The sequence below is a fragment of the Cherax quadricarinatus genome, chromosome 84 (assembly GCF_038502225.1).
Source record: "Cherax quadricarinatus isolate ZL_2023a chromosome 84, ASM3850222v1, whole genome shotgun sequence".
NCBI lineage: Eukaryota > Metazoa > Arthropoda > Malacostraca > Decapoda > Parastacidae > Cherax > Cherax quadricarinatus.
In genome coordinates this window covers 7,629,513-7,649,969 of record NC_091375.1, presented here as the reverse complement: position 1 = coordinate 7,649,969, position 20,457 = coordinate 7,629,513, and the positions used below count along the sequence as shown (strand labels likewise).

The 20,457-nt window shown below is 40.8% G+C and overlaps 1 protein-coding gene across 2 annotated transcripts in view; it reads left to right on the top strand.

Moving 5' to 3' along the window:
- LOC128704273 (uncharacterized) overlaps positions 1 to 20,457 on the top strand; it is a 51,410-nt gene that overhangs the window by 19,211 nt on the left and 11,742 nt on the right. For both annotated transcript variants that reach the window (XM_070102984.1, XM_053799372.2), the window contains exons 5-7: positions 9,121 to 9,240; positions 10,599 to 10,716; positions 15,091 to 15,178. In XM_070102984.1, coding sequence (XP_069959085.1) covers positions 9,121 to 9,240; positions 10,599 to 10,716; positions 15,091 to 15,178 — 326 coding nt within the window. The remainder of the gene's footprint in view (positions 1 to 9,120; positions 9,241 to 10,598; positions 10,717 to 15,090; positions 15,179 to 20,457) is intronic.

The window sequence follows — 20,457 nt, the reverse complement described above, 5'->3', positions numbered from 1 at the left end:
TGGGTCTGTGTAGTGTGTGCAGTAAAAAAAAAAAAAAAAGTTCCTGCCTGAAGTGGTGCATGATAGGAACAGTTAACCTCTGACACTGTATGTGGGTTAAAATAATGATTTTGATGCATTTTAGTCTAGAGTCATAATCATAATCAGCATGATACAATGTTTGTACAAAAATGGGTGACATTGAGGTGTGCATGCAGAAAGCCCATTGTTATGCAGAGCATTTTGGACAAATTTAAGCCTAACTTCAGACTAAAAAGGCAATAACTAATTGCTAGCTTATATACAGTACAGCCTTGCTTTACAGCATTTTGCCTTACGGCATTCCACTAATGCAGACATTTTCAATTATGACCAAAACTCGCTGTATGGCTCCCCCCACCTGACTTTCTAATATGGTCACCATGCCCCACCTGGTTTGTTGTACCACAAATGACACTCCTTACCCTACACCATTCTTTAGTATATCTTTACCTCACCTATGGTATTTGTGCCTGGGGATCAACTACCTTAAACCTTTAATAACCCAACAAAAAGTTGCTGTGCAGATGATTACCAGCGGCTATGCCAGACAGCACACCCCACCACTTTTCAAAGCCTAAACTTGCTAAATATACAAGACATACAATCATATTATTGTGCCTACTACATATACAGAACCATAAATTCCACTATAAACCCTCCACTTAAACTACTCCTTGACAGTTACAACAGAATGCACAATACAAGGTATAAGGCACTCTTCAACATCACTCTTGTCAGTCTTACACTATGCATATAAAGGGCCCAAAGATCTTGAACTTACTACCAGAAACAGTAAAGGATCCCTTGACTACTTATAAATTTAGGACTTTGCTAAAAAATCATCTTATCTCTCAATATTAACCAATTCAACCAAAACAAAAGCTAATTAGTTATATTATGTAACTTCTAGACTTTTAAACTTCTGTCAGTCCATGAAATATTACTGTCTGAACCATTATTTGTAATACAGTGGACCCCCGGATAACGATATTATTTCAATCCAGAAGTCTGTTTGGGTGCCATTATAGACCGAATTTGTTCCCATAAGAGATATTGTGAATTAGATTAGTCCGTTTCAGACCCCCAAAAATACACCTACAAAAGCACTTACAAAAATACACTTACATAATTGGTCGAGTTGGGAGCTGATCGTTATGCGGGGGGTCCACTGTATTGTTTTTATTATGTGTAACTTCAGGATTATTTTTCTTCAGAACCTCCACCTTGACTACCTTGCATTAGTATTAAGACTGAATAAAATTAAGTAGTTACTATGCACTATTGTCTGTCTAGTTTTAAGTAATTTCTATGTATTAGGATTAGTCTGCTCGAAATGCCCCGGCGTGATAGTGGCTTTCTTTATACTTATCAAACCAAAATTGTAATAACACATTGTAACCTTTACAAAGAAATTAACCTTTATCTTTTATTTTATTTTCTGTGAGCTCCGTGAGCACCGTGTCTCTCCATTACGGTGTGTCTGGAAACTTTTCAAAATTTCAAATGTTTTAAAGTTATTTCATGTTTTATATACGTATACATGTACTCTGATAATTATATTTACAGTGGACCCTCGCATACCGTTGGCATCACATAACGTTAAATCTGCATACCGATACATTTTATCTCTAAGATTTTGCCTCGCATACCGCTAAAAAACCCGCTCAACACTATTCGTCTGAGACGCGTCTAATGTGCGGCCTGAGCCAGCCTCACATGTTCCGCCGGTGGCATTGCTTACAAGCCAGCCTCCGTGGTAACATCCAAGCATACAATCGTAACATTTCTTATTATTACAGCGTTTTTGGTGATTTTATCTGCAAAATAAGTGACCATGGGCCCCAAGAAAGCTTCTAGTGCCAACCCTGTGGTAAAAAGGGTGAGAAATATTATCGAAATACTGTGGTACCATGGTCAACTGCTGATGCTGCTGCTGCTGCTGTAGCACCGTCAGCTGCTGCTGCTGCTGTACCACCGTCAGCTGCTGCTGCTGCTGTTGCTGTACCACCGTCAGCTGCTGCTGCTGCTGTAGTACCGTCTGCTGCTGCTGCTGCTGTAGTACTGTCTGCTGCTGCTGTAGCATCGTCTGCTGCTGCTGTAGCACTGTCAGCTGCTGCTGCTGCACTGTCAGCTGCTGCTGCTGCTGTAGCACTGTCAGCTGCTGCTGCTGCTGTAGCACCGTCAGCTGCTGCTGCTGCTGTACCACCGTCAGCTGCTGCTGCTGCTGTAGTACTGTCTGCTGCTGCTGCTGCTGCTGCTGTAGTACCGTCTGCTGCTGCTGCTGCTGTAGTACCATCTGCTGCTGCTGTAGCACTGTCAGCTGCTGCTGCTGCACTGTCAGCTGCTGCTGCTGCTGTAGCACTGTTAGCTGCTGCTGCTGCTGTAGCACCATCAGCTGCTGCTGCTGCTGTACCACCATCAGCTGCTGCTACTGTACCACCGTCAGCTGCTGCTGCTGCTGTAGTACCGTCTGCTGCTGCTGCTGCTGCTGTAGTACCGTCTGCTGCTGCTGTAGCATCGTCTGCTGCTGCTGTAGCACTGTCAGCTGCTGCTGTAACACTGTCAGCTGCTGCTGTAGCACTGTCAGCTGCTGCTGTTGCACTGTCAGCTGCTGCTGCTGCTGCTGTACCACCGTCAGCTGCTGCTGCTGCTGCTGTAGTACTGTCTGCTGCTGCTGTAGTACCGTCTGCTGCTGCTGTAGTACCGTCTGCTGCTGCTGTAGCATCGTCTGCTGCTGCTGTAGCACTGTCAGCTGCTGCTGCTGCTGTAGCACTGTCAGCTGCTGCTGCTGCTGCTGTAGCACCGTTGTTGGTGTGGCTTATTGAGAATACCAAGAAACAATTAACCCCAGAGGGTTAGCCACCCAGGATAACCCAAAAAGGTCAGTGTCATCGAAGACTGTCTAACTTATTTCCATTGGGGTCCTTAATCTTGTCTCCCAGGATGCAACCCACACCAGTCGACTAACACCCAGGTGAACAGGGAAAAACACCTGGAACTAGTGCTCATATTGGTGAATTTAAAGCCAGCAAAGGTTGGTTTGAGAGATTTAAGAATCGTAGTGGCATACACAGTGTGATAAGGCCTGTTCTGGAAGAAAATGCCAAACAGGACCTACAGTACTCAGGAGGAAAAGGCACTCCCAGGACACAGTGCTCATCAGTCATTGCTGCATCTTCAATAAAGGTAAGTGTCATTTATTCTTCATTTAGTAGAGTAGTAAATGCACAATATATATTGTGCATGTGCTACTCTACTATTGTGCATGCATCTTTCTGTTTGTGTGTAGGAAAATGTATATTTCATGTGGTAAAAATTTTTTTTTCATACTTTTGGGTGTCTTGGACGGATTAATTTGATTTCCATTATTTCTTATGGGGAAAATTCATTCGCATAATGATAATTTCGCATAACAATGAGCTCTCAGGAACGGATTAATATCGTTATGCGGGGGTCCACTGTATATGTACTTGCACCTAAATAAACTTACTGTGCTGGTGTGCAGGTACACATTAAAATCACTAAGTGTGTCTTATTAGTCTTGAGGACGCCACATTAATTATAGTAATAATAATACGCAATAGTAATCACATTGAGGTGCATTAAATGTCGTGTATTACGTTAATATAAACATTTTCATTAATCCATCTATATTTTTTCAAAATTATATAATGAACACGCTACATAACATATAAACATGATAAATACACCCTGCAGTAGAATAAATTAACATAAATATGAGATGTTACATATGAGACAAAACCAGACGTGTTCGTCTGTTTACACAACTTTGTATCTCTCTCTCCTCTCTCATTTACTCATTCTCTCTCTCTCTCGTTTATTCGTTTTACCTCGTTTGCTCACCTCTCAACCTACATTAAGATTACAAATATTTTAAGGTAAGTAATAAGTTATAGGTAGTAGGTTGGTAGACAGCAACCACCCAGGGGACTACTACCGTCCTGCCAAGTGAGTGCCAAACGAAAGCCTGTAATTCTTTTACAGGATGGTAGGATTGCTGGTGTCCTTTTTTCTGTCTCATAAACATGCAAGATTTAAGGTACGTCTTGCTACTTCTACTTACACTTAGGTCACACTACACATACATGTACAAGCATATATATACACACACCTCTGGGTTTTCTTCTGATTTCTTTCTAGTTCTTGTTTATTTCCTCTTATCTCCATGGGGAAGTGGAACAGAATTCTTCCTCCGTAAGCCATGCGTGTTGTAAGAGGTGACTAAAATGCCAGGAGCAAGGGGCTAGTAACCCCTTCTCCTGTATAAATTACTAAATTTAAAAAGAGAAACTTTCATTTTTGGGGGGGGGCCACCCTGCCTCGCTGTTATACGGCCGGTTTGTTGAAAGAAGAAGAAGTAATGAGTGTACTGTATATGCATTTTATTGCTCTAGGGAGCTTTAATTTTTTTTTTCCAACAAACCAGCCGTATCCCACCAAGGCAGGGTGGCCCAAAAAGAAAAACGAAAGTTTCTCTTTTTAAATTTAGTAATTTATACAGGAGAAGGGGTTACTAGCCCCTTGCTCCTGGCATTTTAGTTGCCTCTTACAACACACAAAGCTTATGGAGGAAGAATTTTGTTCCACTCACCCATGGAGATAAGACAAAATGAACTAGAACAAGAACTAGTAAGAAAATAGAAGAAAACCCAGAGGGGTGTGTGTATATATATGCTTGTACATGTATGTGTAGTGTGACCTAAGTGTAAGTAGAAGCAGCAAGACGTACCTGAAACCTTGCATGTTTATGAGACAGAAAAATGGACACCAGCATTCCTACCATCATGTAAAACAATTACAGGCTTTCGTTTTACACTCACTTGGCAGGACGGTAGTACCTCCCTGGGCGGTTGCTGTCTACCAACCTACTACCTAGAGGAGCTTTAAATCTTTCTTTCTTTCAACACACTGGCTGTATCTCACCGAGGCGGGGTGGCCCAAAAGGAAAAACGAAAGTTTCTCCTTTTACATTTAGTAATATATACAGGAGAAGGGGTTACTAGCCCCTTGCTCCTGGCATTTTAGTCGCCTCTTACAACATGCATGGTTTACAGAGGAAGAATTCTGTTCCACTTCCCCATGGAGGTAAGAGGAAATAAACAAGAACAAGAGCTATAAAGAAAATAGAAGAAAACCCAAAGGGGTGTGTATATATATGCTTGTACATGTATGTGTAGTGTGACCTAAGTGTAAGTAGAAGTAGCAAGACGTACCTGAAATCTTGCATGTGTATGAGACAGAAAAAAAAAAAAAAGACACCAGCAATCCTACCATCGTGTAAAACAATTACAGGCTTGAGTTTTACACTCACCTGGCAGGACGGTAATGCCTCCCTGGGCGGTTGCTGTCTACCAACCTACTACCTAGAGGAGCTTTAAATATCGTAGTATATTATGTGTGGGTGGGGGTATCCTGGCTGGCTACCATACCTGACATCCTACAAATAAATACTGCTCACCTCTCACTCTACATTAAGGCTACAAATATTTTAAGGTAAGTTAGCATATGGCATTGTAAGTAAATTTATTCAGGGATATACAGATAGTTGCATAGATTATCATACATAGCAGCATATGTGTGGAGAACCTAGGATAACCAAGAAAAGTCAGACAAAGTGACATATTTCCATTAGGGTCCCTGTTTGTGGGTTAATTGGTAGCTGGGTTGAATGATAAGGCTTCAGAGGTTTCTTTATTTGCGATATCGTGGGTACACAGGCAATGTGTTAGTGCCCTAGCCCTGGAGGGGTCGTGCCCGCGAGGGAGAGAGGAGTAGGCCTTGTAGATACTAGGATGCCTGAATTCCAAGTGAGAGAGAGAGGCAAGGGTGGGCAGGCTGAAGTGGCATGCCCTCCAGGCTTGCCCTCAGGGGGGGGGAGCTAAGCATGTAGGCTACTGGCTACATCCCTGTACCATATGGTATAATGTACCATGTGGTATTATTATACCATGTGGTACCATTGTACCTTGTATCATTATACCATGTGGTTCAAAACCATAGAATTCCTCTTCAGATCCACTTTCATCAGTGTTAGAACTATAACTTGGGAAGATCGGATCGGATCAGATCGAGGACGACGAGAGCTGTCGTAAGATGGGAAGGAAGAAGGATAAGGAAGGATGGAAATAACTGGAAAAGGATGGGGAGGAGGGGAAGAGGAGGAATCAAGGCAAGTGGCCCAACCACTTTGGGACATGTGGTACAAAAGTACTGGAGACGTAGATAGAGAGGCTTGACTGATGTCATTGCTTGGCTCACTAGGAGAGGATGGCGAAGGCAGCGGTAGGAGCTGGGAGTGTCAGAAGGCAGCAAGCAGGATGAGTTGGTTATGGTCTTAAACCGTTTATCAGTGCGGTATATTGTTTTCGAGAGAGTTGTATCACACTTATGGGAGAGCTGTAGTAGTCTTCATTGGTTTGGAGGTGGTGGAGTATCTGGTTGTAGGTAGGGAGTGGTCTTTCTTCGCTTTGGTATGATACAGTGTTGTCTTGGAGATGTTGGATGAGTTCTAGGCGAGTCATGCTTGCAGGGTATAGCCTCGTGGTGTAGAATATGAGTCCTTTATGTTTAAAGCATGGTGTTACAGGTAATCGACGTGAGCTAAGTAGAGAAGGCGGTGGTGAAGTAGAGGAAGGTGGTGTTGCTTCGTTTTCAACTTCAGTAGACGAATTAGATGTTTCTGGTGGTAAGGCTTCTGATTGGTTGGATTCAGTTAGAGGTGGTGGCGGTGGAGGCTTCTCATTGGTCGTTGTAGGATTGACGTCACTAGTTGGTGGTGTTGATGGAACTTCTGCAGAAGAGTTGGCGATTAAGTTTTTGGTGAATTTGAGAATTTCTTCAGAAGGTGGAGATGTGGGAAATGTAAATGAAGGCATGTTATTTAATGCAAATAACTCGTTGATGGTAGAGTTAAATGATCCAGGTACAGCCATGTTCTGCATGTGAGCGTATAATAAACAGTAGTGAATCTTGGTTACGTCACATGTTGGAGGAGTGATGACGGTGGAGGCGGGCTGAGTAGATGCTTGAAGTATTCTTGGAGACGACTGTTGAGTAGCTTGTAGAATCTTGGATGTTGTAGATTGAATCTTGGCAATTGCAGCGTATGTAAGAGAGGTTCCAGATGACTTCTTTGTTTCTTCCTTTAGTTTCTTAGAAAGGATATCCTTTCGCACTTGACACTTGGCTGCAAGAGTATGGTGATCACTCTTACAGTTGATGCAAGTGGGAGCAGCAGTGGAAGTGCAAGAACGAAAATCGTGTCCTGCAGACCCACAGGTGGAACATATCTTCAGTTGATGCAAGTGGGAGCAGCAGTGGAAGTGCAAGAACGAAAATCGTGTCCTGCAGACCCACAGGTGGAACATATCTTCTTATTCTTCACGTGGCAGTCGGCAGTAGAGTGACTGTACGAGTAACATGTCCAGCAAGGTGTTATGTACGTGAAGCGTTCAGGTTCAATCTGTCGAGGGTTGATGTAGTAGTAAAAGATGGCCAGGCCATCAGACAGTGCTCTGGTCACCATGGTAATGTCCAGGAATGTGACCTTGAGCATTGAGGAAGCGTTGGGGATCTTCACTACATTGTCAATCTTGGCCCAGGTGTTGAGGTCTTCAAGTGATGTAGTAATTTCCTGGATGATCATGTTCGTGATCAGCTTGTCAAGACGTTTCATAAACACTGAACGTTTTGCAAGCATGTATGGTGACGTAGAGATGGTAAAGCCTCGGTCTTCTAAGGTCTTCATGGCAGTAGGTGTAAGCACCTTGTCAGCTTCAGTATCATCGAGAAAAGTGACGATGAAAGCTTCTTTCAGTGACGTGATCTTGGAGAACTTTGCGTGAATACAAGTGTTGAGAGAAGCTGCAAGCTCAAGCTTCGTGGCATCATCGACGACAACAGACTTGGGCTTAATTCTCACACGATGAGACATCGTGGAGATGGTAGAGGTTCCCCTCCCCAATGGGGATCGTAGGGATACTGTGCAAGTAAGGAGAGCTTCTATGACCTGCCAGAGCGAGAGTCAACAGCAGAATCCCAATTACTTGGGAAGAGGAGAGTCAGAATTCACTGGTGAGTGAGAGCTTCCTTGCCACCAGGCATGATGGACAAAGCGAACTGAGATGGCGTTCCCACAGTGCAATGCGGGTGCGCTGATTTTTTGTTTACTGCGCACATTGACCACGCAGACCCATTCTCTTAGATGTAGGCCTACCAGCCTTCTCACTTTATGTTTGAAGCCGCTAGAATTTTGGCGTAGATCTACAGCTTGGACCCTGGCTTCATAGCTGTAGATCTATGGGACAGACCCTGAAAGGGTTAATCTCCAAGCTAGAGATTCTCTGCATAACATTCACACTACACATTGCCCTAAGACACAACATCTCCACTGCCTCCAGCCTTCTCCTTATTGCAACATTCACCACCCATGCTTCACACCCATATAAGGGCATTGGTACCACTACACTCATACATTCCCTTCTTTTCTTCATTAGATAGCATTCTTTGTCTCCATAGACTCCTCAGTGCACCACTCGCCTTTTGTCTCCTCATCAGTTCTGTGATTTGCCTTATTTTTCATAGACTCATCTGCTGACAAGTTCACTCTCAAATATCTGAATACTTTTACTTCCTCCATACTCCCTCCCTCCAGTTTGATATCCAATCTTTCATTACCTAAATATTTTGTTGTCCTTGTCACCTTGCTCTTTCTTGTATTCATTTTTAATTTCTTTTTATGATCTTTCCCAAATTTGTCCACCAACCTCTGCACATTGTGTGTACAGTACCATAAGTACATAAGTACTTTTCCTGCTATTTTTTAAACATTGTTCATATTTAACTGTCACTCATACAGTCCCTTTCCCTCCAATTAATGCATTATAATGTGGGTTTAATATTTCCATTCCACTTTGAGGCCTAATCCAAGACCAGGCCATGAGGGCTAGTGATTCCTGAAGCCACTAACAAAATACAGATACAAGATCCCAAGTTACACTTGCTGACCTTTGCTGATATAACAACATGAGTATGGTATATATAAAGCTTCAGTAGCACTTAACAACTTTTTAATTCCAGGAAATGGAGGCAACACCCGTACATAGTGGCAAGAAAAAGAGAAAAAAGAAATCTGACACAGATTCTTGTGGCAAGCCCAAGAATTTAGTTTGTACTGTTTGTAAGGAAAGATTTGTTGGGGTAAGTTTAGCCTAGCATAGTCTCTATATTCTACTCAATGTTATTGATACACATAATAAGCTAGTCCAGTCTGCAGTCCTAATTTTTTCATATTTGTTATTCACATGACACAGCCTTATGTGATACATATGAAATTCAAAAATTTATGGCCTTCCAGATTCATGCATTTCAGTTTTTAACACCATTTTCCATTGAAATAGGGTGACACCAAAAAGTGTGAGGGTGTTAGAAGTCAGTGGAGGTGAGTGGTTTTTATGACTTGATGTGCTGTTGGAGTGTGAGCAAGGTAACACCTATGAAAGGGTTCAGGGAAACCAGTTAGCTGGACTCGAGTCCTGGAGGTGAAAAGTACAGTACCTGCATTCTGGGGGTGTGGAGATATTGTAGGTTGGAGGGACATCTCAGCTGTAATGTTGGCACACCTCTGGCAAGACAGTGATGGAGTGAGTGATAGTGAAAGTGTTTTTTCTTTTTCTGGTCACCCTGCCTCTATGGGAGCCAGCCGGTGTGTTAAAATAAATTATTTGTAGCTGAAATTTTTTTTCAGGCTCTCGTGAACATAATGCATCATATATAATCACTCCATCAGATTGTTTTCTGATCAGTAAGATACATATGCAACACTTGCATATCATTACTGACAGGATGCACAGCAGGCTTCATCAGACAGATGTAAAATGCAGTACAATCTGGAAGCAATAACAGTAAAGGTAATCAGTCTCTCACCTTCAATGAAAGATGGTCAGTCTCTTAGCCTATTTGGGACTGACCAACCATTTTTCATAAAGGCTGAGGGACTGATTACTTAAAACTACCTCTCCTCATCTTCTAGTCCCCAGGATTGCAATTCACTTCTGTATTTGACTGATGAAGCCAGCGGTACAGGAAAACATTTCGTGGGTATAGTATGCCTCTTATAAAATGACAGATTGTTTTCTGGTTTGAAAGTTTGTTACTATAATTTTTAACATTTGATACTGGTTTTAAAGTCATTTTATCAAAGTACTTCAAAGGTAGGAAGAAAGGTAATACTGTACGTATACCCAACTTTTGAGATAGGCAGCTTGTGTTGAGCACTGTGGACAGGTCTCACCAGGGTAGGTGAACCAGAGAAACAAACATATTCACTATCACTCATACTCTGCTTGCTGATGAACCATTTCTCATTATATATATATATATATATATATATAATTGATACAGTAGGTTGAGTGTATGGGTGTTGCACATTCTTTCAAATATAATAATATACCATGGCAGATTTGTTAAATACTGATAGACATTTGTTATTGTGGCAGGTTTGCAGTATGTTGAAGCAGGTTTGTTACATGCTGAGACAGGTTTATGTTTTGTTACAGGAGAACCACCTTAAAAAACACATGCACAGCCACGACCTTACCTTGCACACGTGCCCCTACTGTCATGCATACTTCAAGAAGCCCTTCAACCTCAAGCAACACATCAAGAAGCATGAGAGTAAGATTATAGTCTTAAGTACACTCTGTCTTACCATCTGTCACCAACTCCTCTATTATATTGTGTCAGTATGTTATAAAGCAGTGAATGAAGACCAGTGGTTATTAATGGATGTACACTGTTGGAGTGTGAGCAAGGTAACATTTATGAAGGGATTCAGGAGAAACTGATTAACCAGACTTGAGTCCTGGACGTGAGAAGGACATTGCCTCCACTCTGAAGGACAAGTGGAGATGTTGCACTCAGAGGGTAATTTGAATTGTGATGTCAGCATACTCTTTCAAATGTAGCAGTTTAATGAATGTTAGTCACTGTATTTTCTTCTTGGGTCACCCTTCCTTGACTGGAGATGGCTATTGAGGTAAAACAAAAACTCCAGTGCTAGATTAATCCTTTTACTGTCCAGACTCCCAAAATGAAACTTGCTCTCAGTGTCCAAAAATTTCTCCCCCCTCTCCCCCCAAATATATTTCTGAAATGATAGACAATCTTTTTTGAAGGTATTGACACCATAAATATGAAATTTGATGGAAAAACTCAGGGAATTATGTAGGTGCAAAGTTAGCAGTCTCATTACAATTTACACACCAGCGATTTCACATGCTTTGAGTCTTCTTTTAGGCCAATTCCACTAGCCCCTTGGCTAGTGCCCTGGTTGCTTCCTACCCTCTTGAATCTGGCACTGATCTTCACTTAGAAATTTCTTCTACTTCTTTCAACAAGCCAGTCATATCCCACTGAGGCAGGGTGACCCAAAGGAAAAATGAAAGTTTCTCCTTTTAAATTTAGTACAGCCTCTCCTCACTTAACAACAGAGTTCCATTCCTAGTACCGTGTCGGTAAACGAATTCATTGCTAAAGGGGGAGCATACTATAATGGTGGTGGGTTTATGTCAACCATCTCTGATATTTCTTTAATGTCACCCTTGCACCATTTATAACATTTTTATTATATTTTTAAAAGTTTTTACAGTAGTGTATTGTACATTGTAATAAACAGAATAGAGGAAATCAGCTCTAATACACATTATCTAGGTATGCATACTGATCAGAGAACCTGTCGTAAGTCTGAGTCATCGGTAAACGAGTACGTCGCTAAGTGAGAAGAGGCTGTAATATATACAGGAGAAGGGGTTACTAGCCCCTTGCTCCTGACATTTTAGTCACCTCTTAAGACACGCATGGCTTACGGAAGAAGAATTCTGTTCCACTTCCCCATGGAGATGAGCAGAAATAAACAAGAACAAGAACTAGTAAGAAAATAGAAGAAAACCCAGAGGGGTCTGTATATACAGTGGACCCTCGATTAACGATAAATCCGACTAGCGATACATTTTAACGCAAAAATTTTGCCTCGACTAGCGCTAAAAAACTCGACCAACACTATTCATTCCGTCTGAGACGCGTCCACTTCTGGCCAGTGTTTACAAGCCAGCCAGCCACCGCGGTTACTTCCAAGCATACAATCGGAACATTTCATATTATCACAGCCTTTTTAGTGATTGCACCTGCAAAATAAGTCACCATGGGCCCCAAGAAAGCTTCTAGTGCCAACCCTACAGCAAAAAGGGTGAGAATTACTATGGATATGAAGAAAGAGATCATTGCTAAGTTGTACACAAAACCCCAATCAACCATCGCTGCTATTGTGGGCAAGAAAACGGCAATCAAGGAAGCTGTTCTTGCCAAAGGTGCAACTATGTTTTCGAAACTGAGATTGCAAGTACTCGAAGATATTGAGAGACTGTTATTGGTGTGGATAAACGAAAAACAGATAGCAGGAGATAGCATCTCTCAAGCGATCATATGTGAAAAGGCTAGGAAGTTGCATGACAATTTAATTAAAAAAATGCCAGCAACTAGTGGTGATGTGAGTGAATTTAAGGCCAGCAAAGGTTGGTTTGAGAGATTTAAAGGGAAGGGAAGTAACCCTGGAAAAGGACTTGCCACCTCAAGTCCTAATGGAAGGGGATTCCCCTTCTAAACACTAAGACCATCAACACTCTCCCCTCCTCCCATCCCATCAATCATCACCTGATCTTCAATAAAGGTAAGTGTCATGTAACTGTGCATGTCTTCTTCAGTTTGTGTGTATTAAAATTAATATTTCATGTGGTAAAACCATTTTTTTTTTCATACTTTGGGGTGTCCTACACAGATTAATTTGATTTCCATTATTTATTATGGGGAAAATTAACTTGACTAACGATAATTTTGACTAACGATGAGCTCTCAGGAACGGATTAATAGCGTTAGTCGAGGGTCCACTGTATATGCTTGTACATGCATGTGTAGTGTGACCTAAGTGTAAGAAGAAGTAGCAAGACATACCTGCAACCTTGCATGTTTATGAGACAAAAAGACACCAGCAAGCCTACCATCATGCAAAACAGTTACAGGCTTGTGTTTTGCACTCATTTGGTAGGACAGTAATACCTCCTTGGGTGGTTGCTGTCTACCAACCTTCTACCTAACATATTGTCAGTAATTCTTCCAACACTAATACAGTCATCATTGTAATTAATACACTTTTAGTAACAGGCACTTGAGGGCAGCTGAAATTCAAGACAATTTTACACAAGGTCACCTTGTTAAGGCAGGATAGTTCCTGGTGAACACAAGGTCACCTTGTTAAGGCATGATAGTTTCTGGTGAACACAAGGTCACCTTGTTAAAGCAGGATAGTTCCTGGTGAACACAAGGTCACCTTGTTAACGAAGGATAATCCCTGATGAACACAAGATCACCTTGTTAAGGAAGGATAGTTCCTGGTGAATACAAGGTCACCTTGTTAAGGAAGGATAGTTCCTGGTGAACACAAGGTCTCCTTATTAAGGCAGAATAGTTCCTGGTAAACACAAGGTCACCTTGTTAAAGAAGGATAGTTCCTGGTGAACACAAGGTCACCTTGTTAACCCTTTCAGGGTTCAAGCCGTAGATCCACGCCTTGTCCACAGGGTCCAAGAATTTAAAAAAAAAAAAAAAGTTATTTTTTCTTATGAAATGGTAGAGAATCTTTCTGAAGGTAATAAAACAAAAAGTATCAAATTTGATGGAAAATTGACAAAATTACACTATTTCGAATTTTACTGCATCAGCGATATTTACGCATTGGCGACTTTTCCCACTTTGACTCTTGTTTTAGGTCAATTAAATTATTCCAGTCGACCAAATTCTTAGCTATTTCTTTAATATTACTTATATTTTATCGATTGAGTACAAGAAACTGCCCAATCAGCTATTTCAACTACCCAATAAAGTGATCAGAAATTGGTAATTTGGCCAGTTTCACAGTTCAGAATATTCTAGTTTTAAAATAGGGTCCAGAATTTACAATGCAGGCATTCCTGGCACTAAAATGACATTTCCTCTGTTTATTAGTTACATTTCCAGACTTTACAGATGAATTCCATTTTGATTTTTTATTCACACCAAAAAATAGAAGATTTACTGTTATGCAATACTGTAATAATTGTATAAATGATACCAGCACATTTGTGAACATATATTAGATCCACCAGTTGACTTGTATTGGACACGTAACGTCATTTGTTTACTCTTGAACATCGGCAAAAATAGAACATTTCCACTGCTTTTAGCTCAATTTCAAGCTATTTACAGTACTAACACCAATCAAAATCATCTTTATTTCTGTAATATATCTTCCTTTCTATCAAATGAGATTAAGAAACCACGAATACAACCGTCAAAGCCATACGAAAATACACCGCAAAATTTGTGCTTAATCCACACACACACGGTCGCATTTTTTTTTCTCATCATGCAATGCATTCTGCAGAATTTGTTTTATATGGTGCACACTTACCACGTAGATCCATTCTCTCATATCTAGGCCCAAATTTACTGCTCAATGCTTACCTGAGTGAGCTGAGCTCATGGCGTAGAACTATGGTTTGGACCCTGTGGACAAGGCATATATCTACAACTTGGACCCTTGAAGGGTTAAGGAAGGCTAGCTCTAGAGGAAAAGGTCTCTGAGTTAGATAATTTGGTAGCCAGTACACAAATCCAGCACTTGAGAAAGAAACTTATAACAACATATGTGTGAGTTATTTGTGTATTGTTCCATCACAGTATTGTGCCTTTTCATTCCTTTTGGTTGCCACTATTGTACAAATCAATTGAAACCATTATTTGAAGGAGTGCATTGACTGAATTTCGTACAGGACGTGTTCTCACCAAGTTCACAGCAAATTGTTTGACCATCTTTGATAATTATGTCACATTTACTCCAGTTGCAATACTGTATATAATCTTTTTTTTTTTTACCCTATGAATAAGACACAGTAAGTTTCATAGTGATTTTAAAAGTCAGGTTTATTCTGAGAAAATATGTTGGTTACTGTGTTGCAGATTGTAAGTACGAGTGCAACCAGTGCCAGCGAGTGTTCACTGACAAGTCAACTTTACAGTGCCACATTAGATCACAGCATGAAAAAAGGTAAGAAAACTATCTTTAACTTTAGTGATTGTCTATACAGAACTTTCAGAGATGGATGGGGGTTTAAAACTGCGATAAGTTAGTCCTGAAACTGGCAGGTCACTGCCCACTGTAACTGGCAGGTCACTTCCCACTGAAACTGGCAGGTCACTTCCCACTGAAACTGGCAGGTCACTTCCCACTGAAACTGGCAGGTCACTTCCCGCTGAAACTGGCAGGCCACTGCCCACTGAAACTGGCAGGCCACTGCCCACTGCCCACTGCCCACTGAAACTAGCAGGCCACTGCCCACTGAAACTGGTAGGCCACTGCCTACTGTAACTGGCAGGCCACTGCCTACTGTAACTGGCAGGCCACTGCCCACTGAAAAAGTTCTTTCTAGACAGAGCAAAATATGTCATGATAAACGGATTCGTAGCACCTTGCAATGTGTAATATTATCTTCATTACAAGGAAGGAAGGAAATTTTGATTTGTATAAAATAGAGCTAAGATTTTTCTTGGCTTTAAATTTATATAACCACCTAATGTTATTTAGTTCACTCTAGATTCATAACATGTAGCCAAGGTTTTAGTTTTTGTCACATTTGTAAAACACACTAAAGATTTTATCTCCTTTTAGATTTGTGTAACATACAGCTGAGGTTTTAAATAATTTATGATTTGCATAATTTATAAGTTACATTGTTTAACTTTATTGGGTTATCCTATGTTAAAAATCAACATAGCAGTCATCTCCCAGTAAGGTAATGTGACACAGAAATGAAGAAAAGAGGAAACACATTCACTGTCTTATGTTCAGTCTTTATTTTGCATTCATACTGCGGCAGCGGCAGCATGGTCTTTTCTCCTCTGTTTTACGATCACCGGAGGATACTGACAACCTTGTGATGGCCTAGCAAAGACACACATAACACTAACACAAGTGGAGACCCATAATGAGATAAATAGCTGCAGAAATCACCTAAATCCATACAATAATACCAACCAAGATTTGTTGTCACCCCACTGCTAATCGAAGTGAATCTTCTCTACATCTGCCCACTACCCATACTGTAACAAACCACCTGAACCCACTGTCACTGGCCAAGGGTCAGGCCAACACAAGAAAATCCAGTAAACAAGCCAGGACACACAAGCACACAGGTGAGGGGAAACATTAACCCTTTGACTCTCGCGGCCGTATATATATGTCTTACGAGGTACCGTGTTTGACGTATATATACTCATAAATTCTAGCGGCTTCAAATCAAGCAGGAGAAAGCTGGTAGGCCCACATGTGAGAGAATGGGTGCACCATATAAAAAAATCCTGGAGCACGCAGTGCATAATGAGAAAAAAAAACTCCGACCGTTTTTTTTAATTAAAATGCCGACTTTGTGGTCTATTTTTGTATAGTATTTATGGTTGTATTCTCGTTTTCTTGGTCTCATTTGATAAAATGGAAAACATATTATAGAAATAGAGGTGATTTTGATTGATTTTACTATAAAAAGAACCTAGAAATGGAGCTCAAAGTAGGGGAAATGTTTGATTTTTGCCAATGTTCAAAAGTAAACAAATGATGCCGTTGTCCAATAAAAGTCCAACTAGCCATTCTAATATGCAGTCATGAATGGGTTGATGTTATTTATACAATTATTACAGTATTGCAGTAGTCTGCATAATAGTAAGTCTTCTATTTTTTGTTTGAATAAAAATTCAAAATAGAAAGCAAGAGTAATATCAGAGGGGCCTGGATGAGCAAAGAAAATGTTATTTTAGAGTCAGGAATGTCTGCATTGTTCATTCTGGACCTTATTTTGAAATTGTCATATTTTTTAGTTTTCGTGAAATTGGCCAAATTGCAAATTTCTGACCACATTATTAGGTAGTTGAAACCGGTAAATGGGCAGTTTCTTGTACTCAATCGATAGCAAAAATGGAGTTCTAAAGAAATAGCTTGGAGTTTGGGCGACTGGAACAATGGAATTAGCCGAAAATAGGGCTCAAAGTGGGCGAAATCGCCGATTTGTAAACAGCGCCGAGGTCGCTAACTTTGCGAGAGCATAATTCCGTCAGTTTTCCTTCAAATTTCGTTTTTTTGATGTCATTACAATCGGGAAAAGATTCTCTATCATTTCATAAGAAAAAATAATTTTTCCTTTTTTTAAATTTTGTGACACCAGGAGACACCTCAGGATTGGGGGTTGCGACAGTCAAAGGGTTAATACCAGTACAGTGTCTCCTACCATCAAGAAGAATGCAACCATCACCACCCACTGCTGCCCCCACAACACTCGCCACCTACTGTTGCCCTCGCAACACTCGCCACTCAGTGCTGCTGTCACAACACTCGCCACTCACTGCTGCCCCTTTGATACCTTTGATATACCTTTGAAGAGTTTTGAGAGTTTAACTACTCTCAGAGCCTGGCTGTGGGCCAGGCTTGTCTGGTGTTTGCCTGATCAACCAGGCTGTTGATGCTGGCGGTCTGCTGCCCCATATATCCATCACAGCCTGGTTGATCTGGCACCTGGTGAAGACACTTGTCCAGTTTCCTCTTGAAGGCTTCTACACTTGTTCCAGCCATGTTTCTGATATCTTCTGGTAAGATTTTGAATAGTCTGGGACCCTGGATGTTGATACAGTGTTCCCTTATTGTCCCCACCTCACCCCTGCTCCTCACTGGGTTTATTTTACACTTCCTCCCATATCTCTCACTCCAGTATGTTGCTATGGCAGTGTGCAGATTTGGGACCAGGCCCTTGAGTACTTTCCAGGTGTATATTATTATGTATCTCTCCTCTGCTCCAGTAAGTACATGTTCAAGACTTAAAGGCATTCCCAGTAATTTAGGTGCTTTACTGGCTCAGTGCAAGCTGTAAACAATCTCTGTACTTGTTCCAGCTCTGATATTTCTCCTGCTTTGAACTGGGCCATCGGCACTAATCAATATTCTAAATGAGGGAGCACTAGTGATTTGAAGAGTGTCACTATCGGCATTATTTCCCTTGTTTTGAAAGTTCTCTATACCCACCCTGTCATCTTCCTGGCTGGCATGCTCTTTGTCTTATGTTCCTTAAAAGAAAGGTCAGCTGATATAATTATTCCCAGGTCTTTTATGTGTTCCTTTCATTCTGTTTGGTGACCCTCTTGAGTTTTGTATACAGTGGACCCCCGGTTAACGAACTTTTTTCATTCCAGTAGTATGTTCAGGTGCCAGTACTGACCGAATTTTTTCCCATAAGGAATATTGTGAAGTAGATTAGTCCATTTCAGACCCCCAAACATACACGTACAAACGCACTTACATAAATACACTTACATAATTGGTCGCATTTGGAGGTGATCGTTAAGCGGGGGTCCACTGTATAGTGTTCCTTTTGAGTTCTTCATTTTTTCCATACCTAAGCAGCTGGAACTTATCACCATTGAATGTCATGTTGTTCTCCACTGCCCACTGGAAAACCCTGCTTATGTCTTCCTGTAATTTTTCAGTGTCCTCTACCATGGTGACTTTCATGCTTATTTTAGTGTCATCTGCAAATGACGATACAAAAGTGTGATAGGTGTTTTGATTTATGTCTGCTATAAGGATGAGAAACAGCAGAGGTGCCAGGACAGTGCCTTGGGGCACTGAGCTTTTGACCTCGCTGATGCTGGATCTTGCTCTGTTTACTACTACTTATTGTGTTGTGTGTGTTAGGAACCCGAAAATCCATCTGCCTACCTTCCCCGTAATACCCGTGGCCCTCACTTTGTGCGCTATCACTCCATGATCGCATTTGTCAAACACCTTTGCAAAATCTTTGTAAATCACAACTGCATTTTGGTCTTCTTCCAATGCCTCCGTAATTCTGTCATAATGGTTCATCAGCTGTGACAGGCATGATCTTCCTGCTCTAAAACCATGATGGTTCGGGTTATGCTGGTTCATGAAATTTGTAATCTGCTGTCTCATCACTCTTTCGAAGATTTTTATGATGTGAGAAGTTAGGGCTACTGATCCGTTATTTTTAGCTAGTGCTCTACTACCTCCCTTATGCAAAGGAGCTATGTCTGCACTCTTTAAGGCCTCCAGTATTTTCACCTAGATCAAGTTGAGTGTCTGAGTGGACTAACATGGACACTTGGTTGAATATTAGGAAATAGTGCATCATATTTCTCCATCTTTATTTTTCCTATTTTTGGTGTTTTAGATTTTTTAATAAAATGTTACATTCTTTTTATTAAGGCATGTTAGCTGGACTTGAGTCCTGGAGGTGGGAAGTACAATGCCTTCACTTTAAAGGAGGGGTTTGGGATATTTGCTATTTAAAATGATATCTTAACTGTTGTAACTGTGCACCTCTGGCAAGACAGTGATAGTGTGAATGATGGTGAAAATGCTTTCTTTTTTTGGGTTACCTTGCCTTGGTGGGAGACAGTTAGCATGTTAACCATTTGAGGGTCGACAGGCCCTCTCCGAGACTCGTTCTCAGGGTCGGCCAAATTTAAAAAAAAAAAAAAATCTTATGAAAAACTTTTATGATGACACCAAAAGTATGAAATTTGATGGAAAACTTACGGAATTATGCTCTCGCGAAGTTAGCGGTCTCGGCAATGTTTACGCATCGGCGATTTTGCCCACTTTGAGCCCCATTTTCGGCCAATTCCATTGTACTAGTCGATAAAAAACATGAATATTTCATTAGAACTCCATTTTTTCTATCGAATGAGTGCAAGAAACCACCCATTTACCAATTTCAACTATCCAGTACAGTGGTCAGAATTTAGCAATTTTGCCAATTTCACACAAATTTCAAAACATGCCAATTTCTGAATAGGGTCCAGAATAAACAAGAAAGACATTCCTGGCACTAAAATGACATTTTCTCTGTTCATTAGTCATGTCTCAAGGCCCCTCTTACATTCTTTTGCTTTCCACTTTGAATTTTTATTCTCACAAAAAATAGAAGATTTACTGTTATGCAGACTATTACATTAGTGTAAAAAATGGTATAAATAATATTGGCACACTTGCGAAAGAATATTAGACTCACCAGTTGACGTGTATTGGACACTTGGCATGATTTGTTTACTTTTGAACTTTGGTAAAAATCGAACATTTCTGCTACTTCGAGCTCAATTTCAAGGTACTTTTCATTGTAAAACCAGTCAAAATCATCTCAATTTCTGTAATATGTCTTCCATTCTATAAAATGAGACCAAGAAAACTAGAATACAACAATAAATACCATATGAAAATACAGTGCAAAGTCGCTGTTGTATTCCAAAAAAACGGTCAAAGTATTTTTT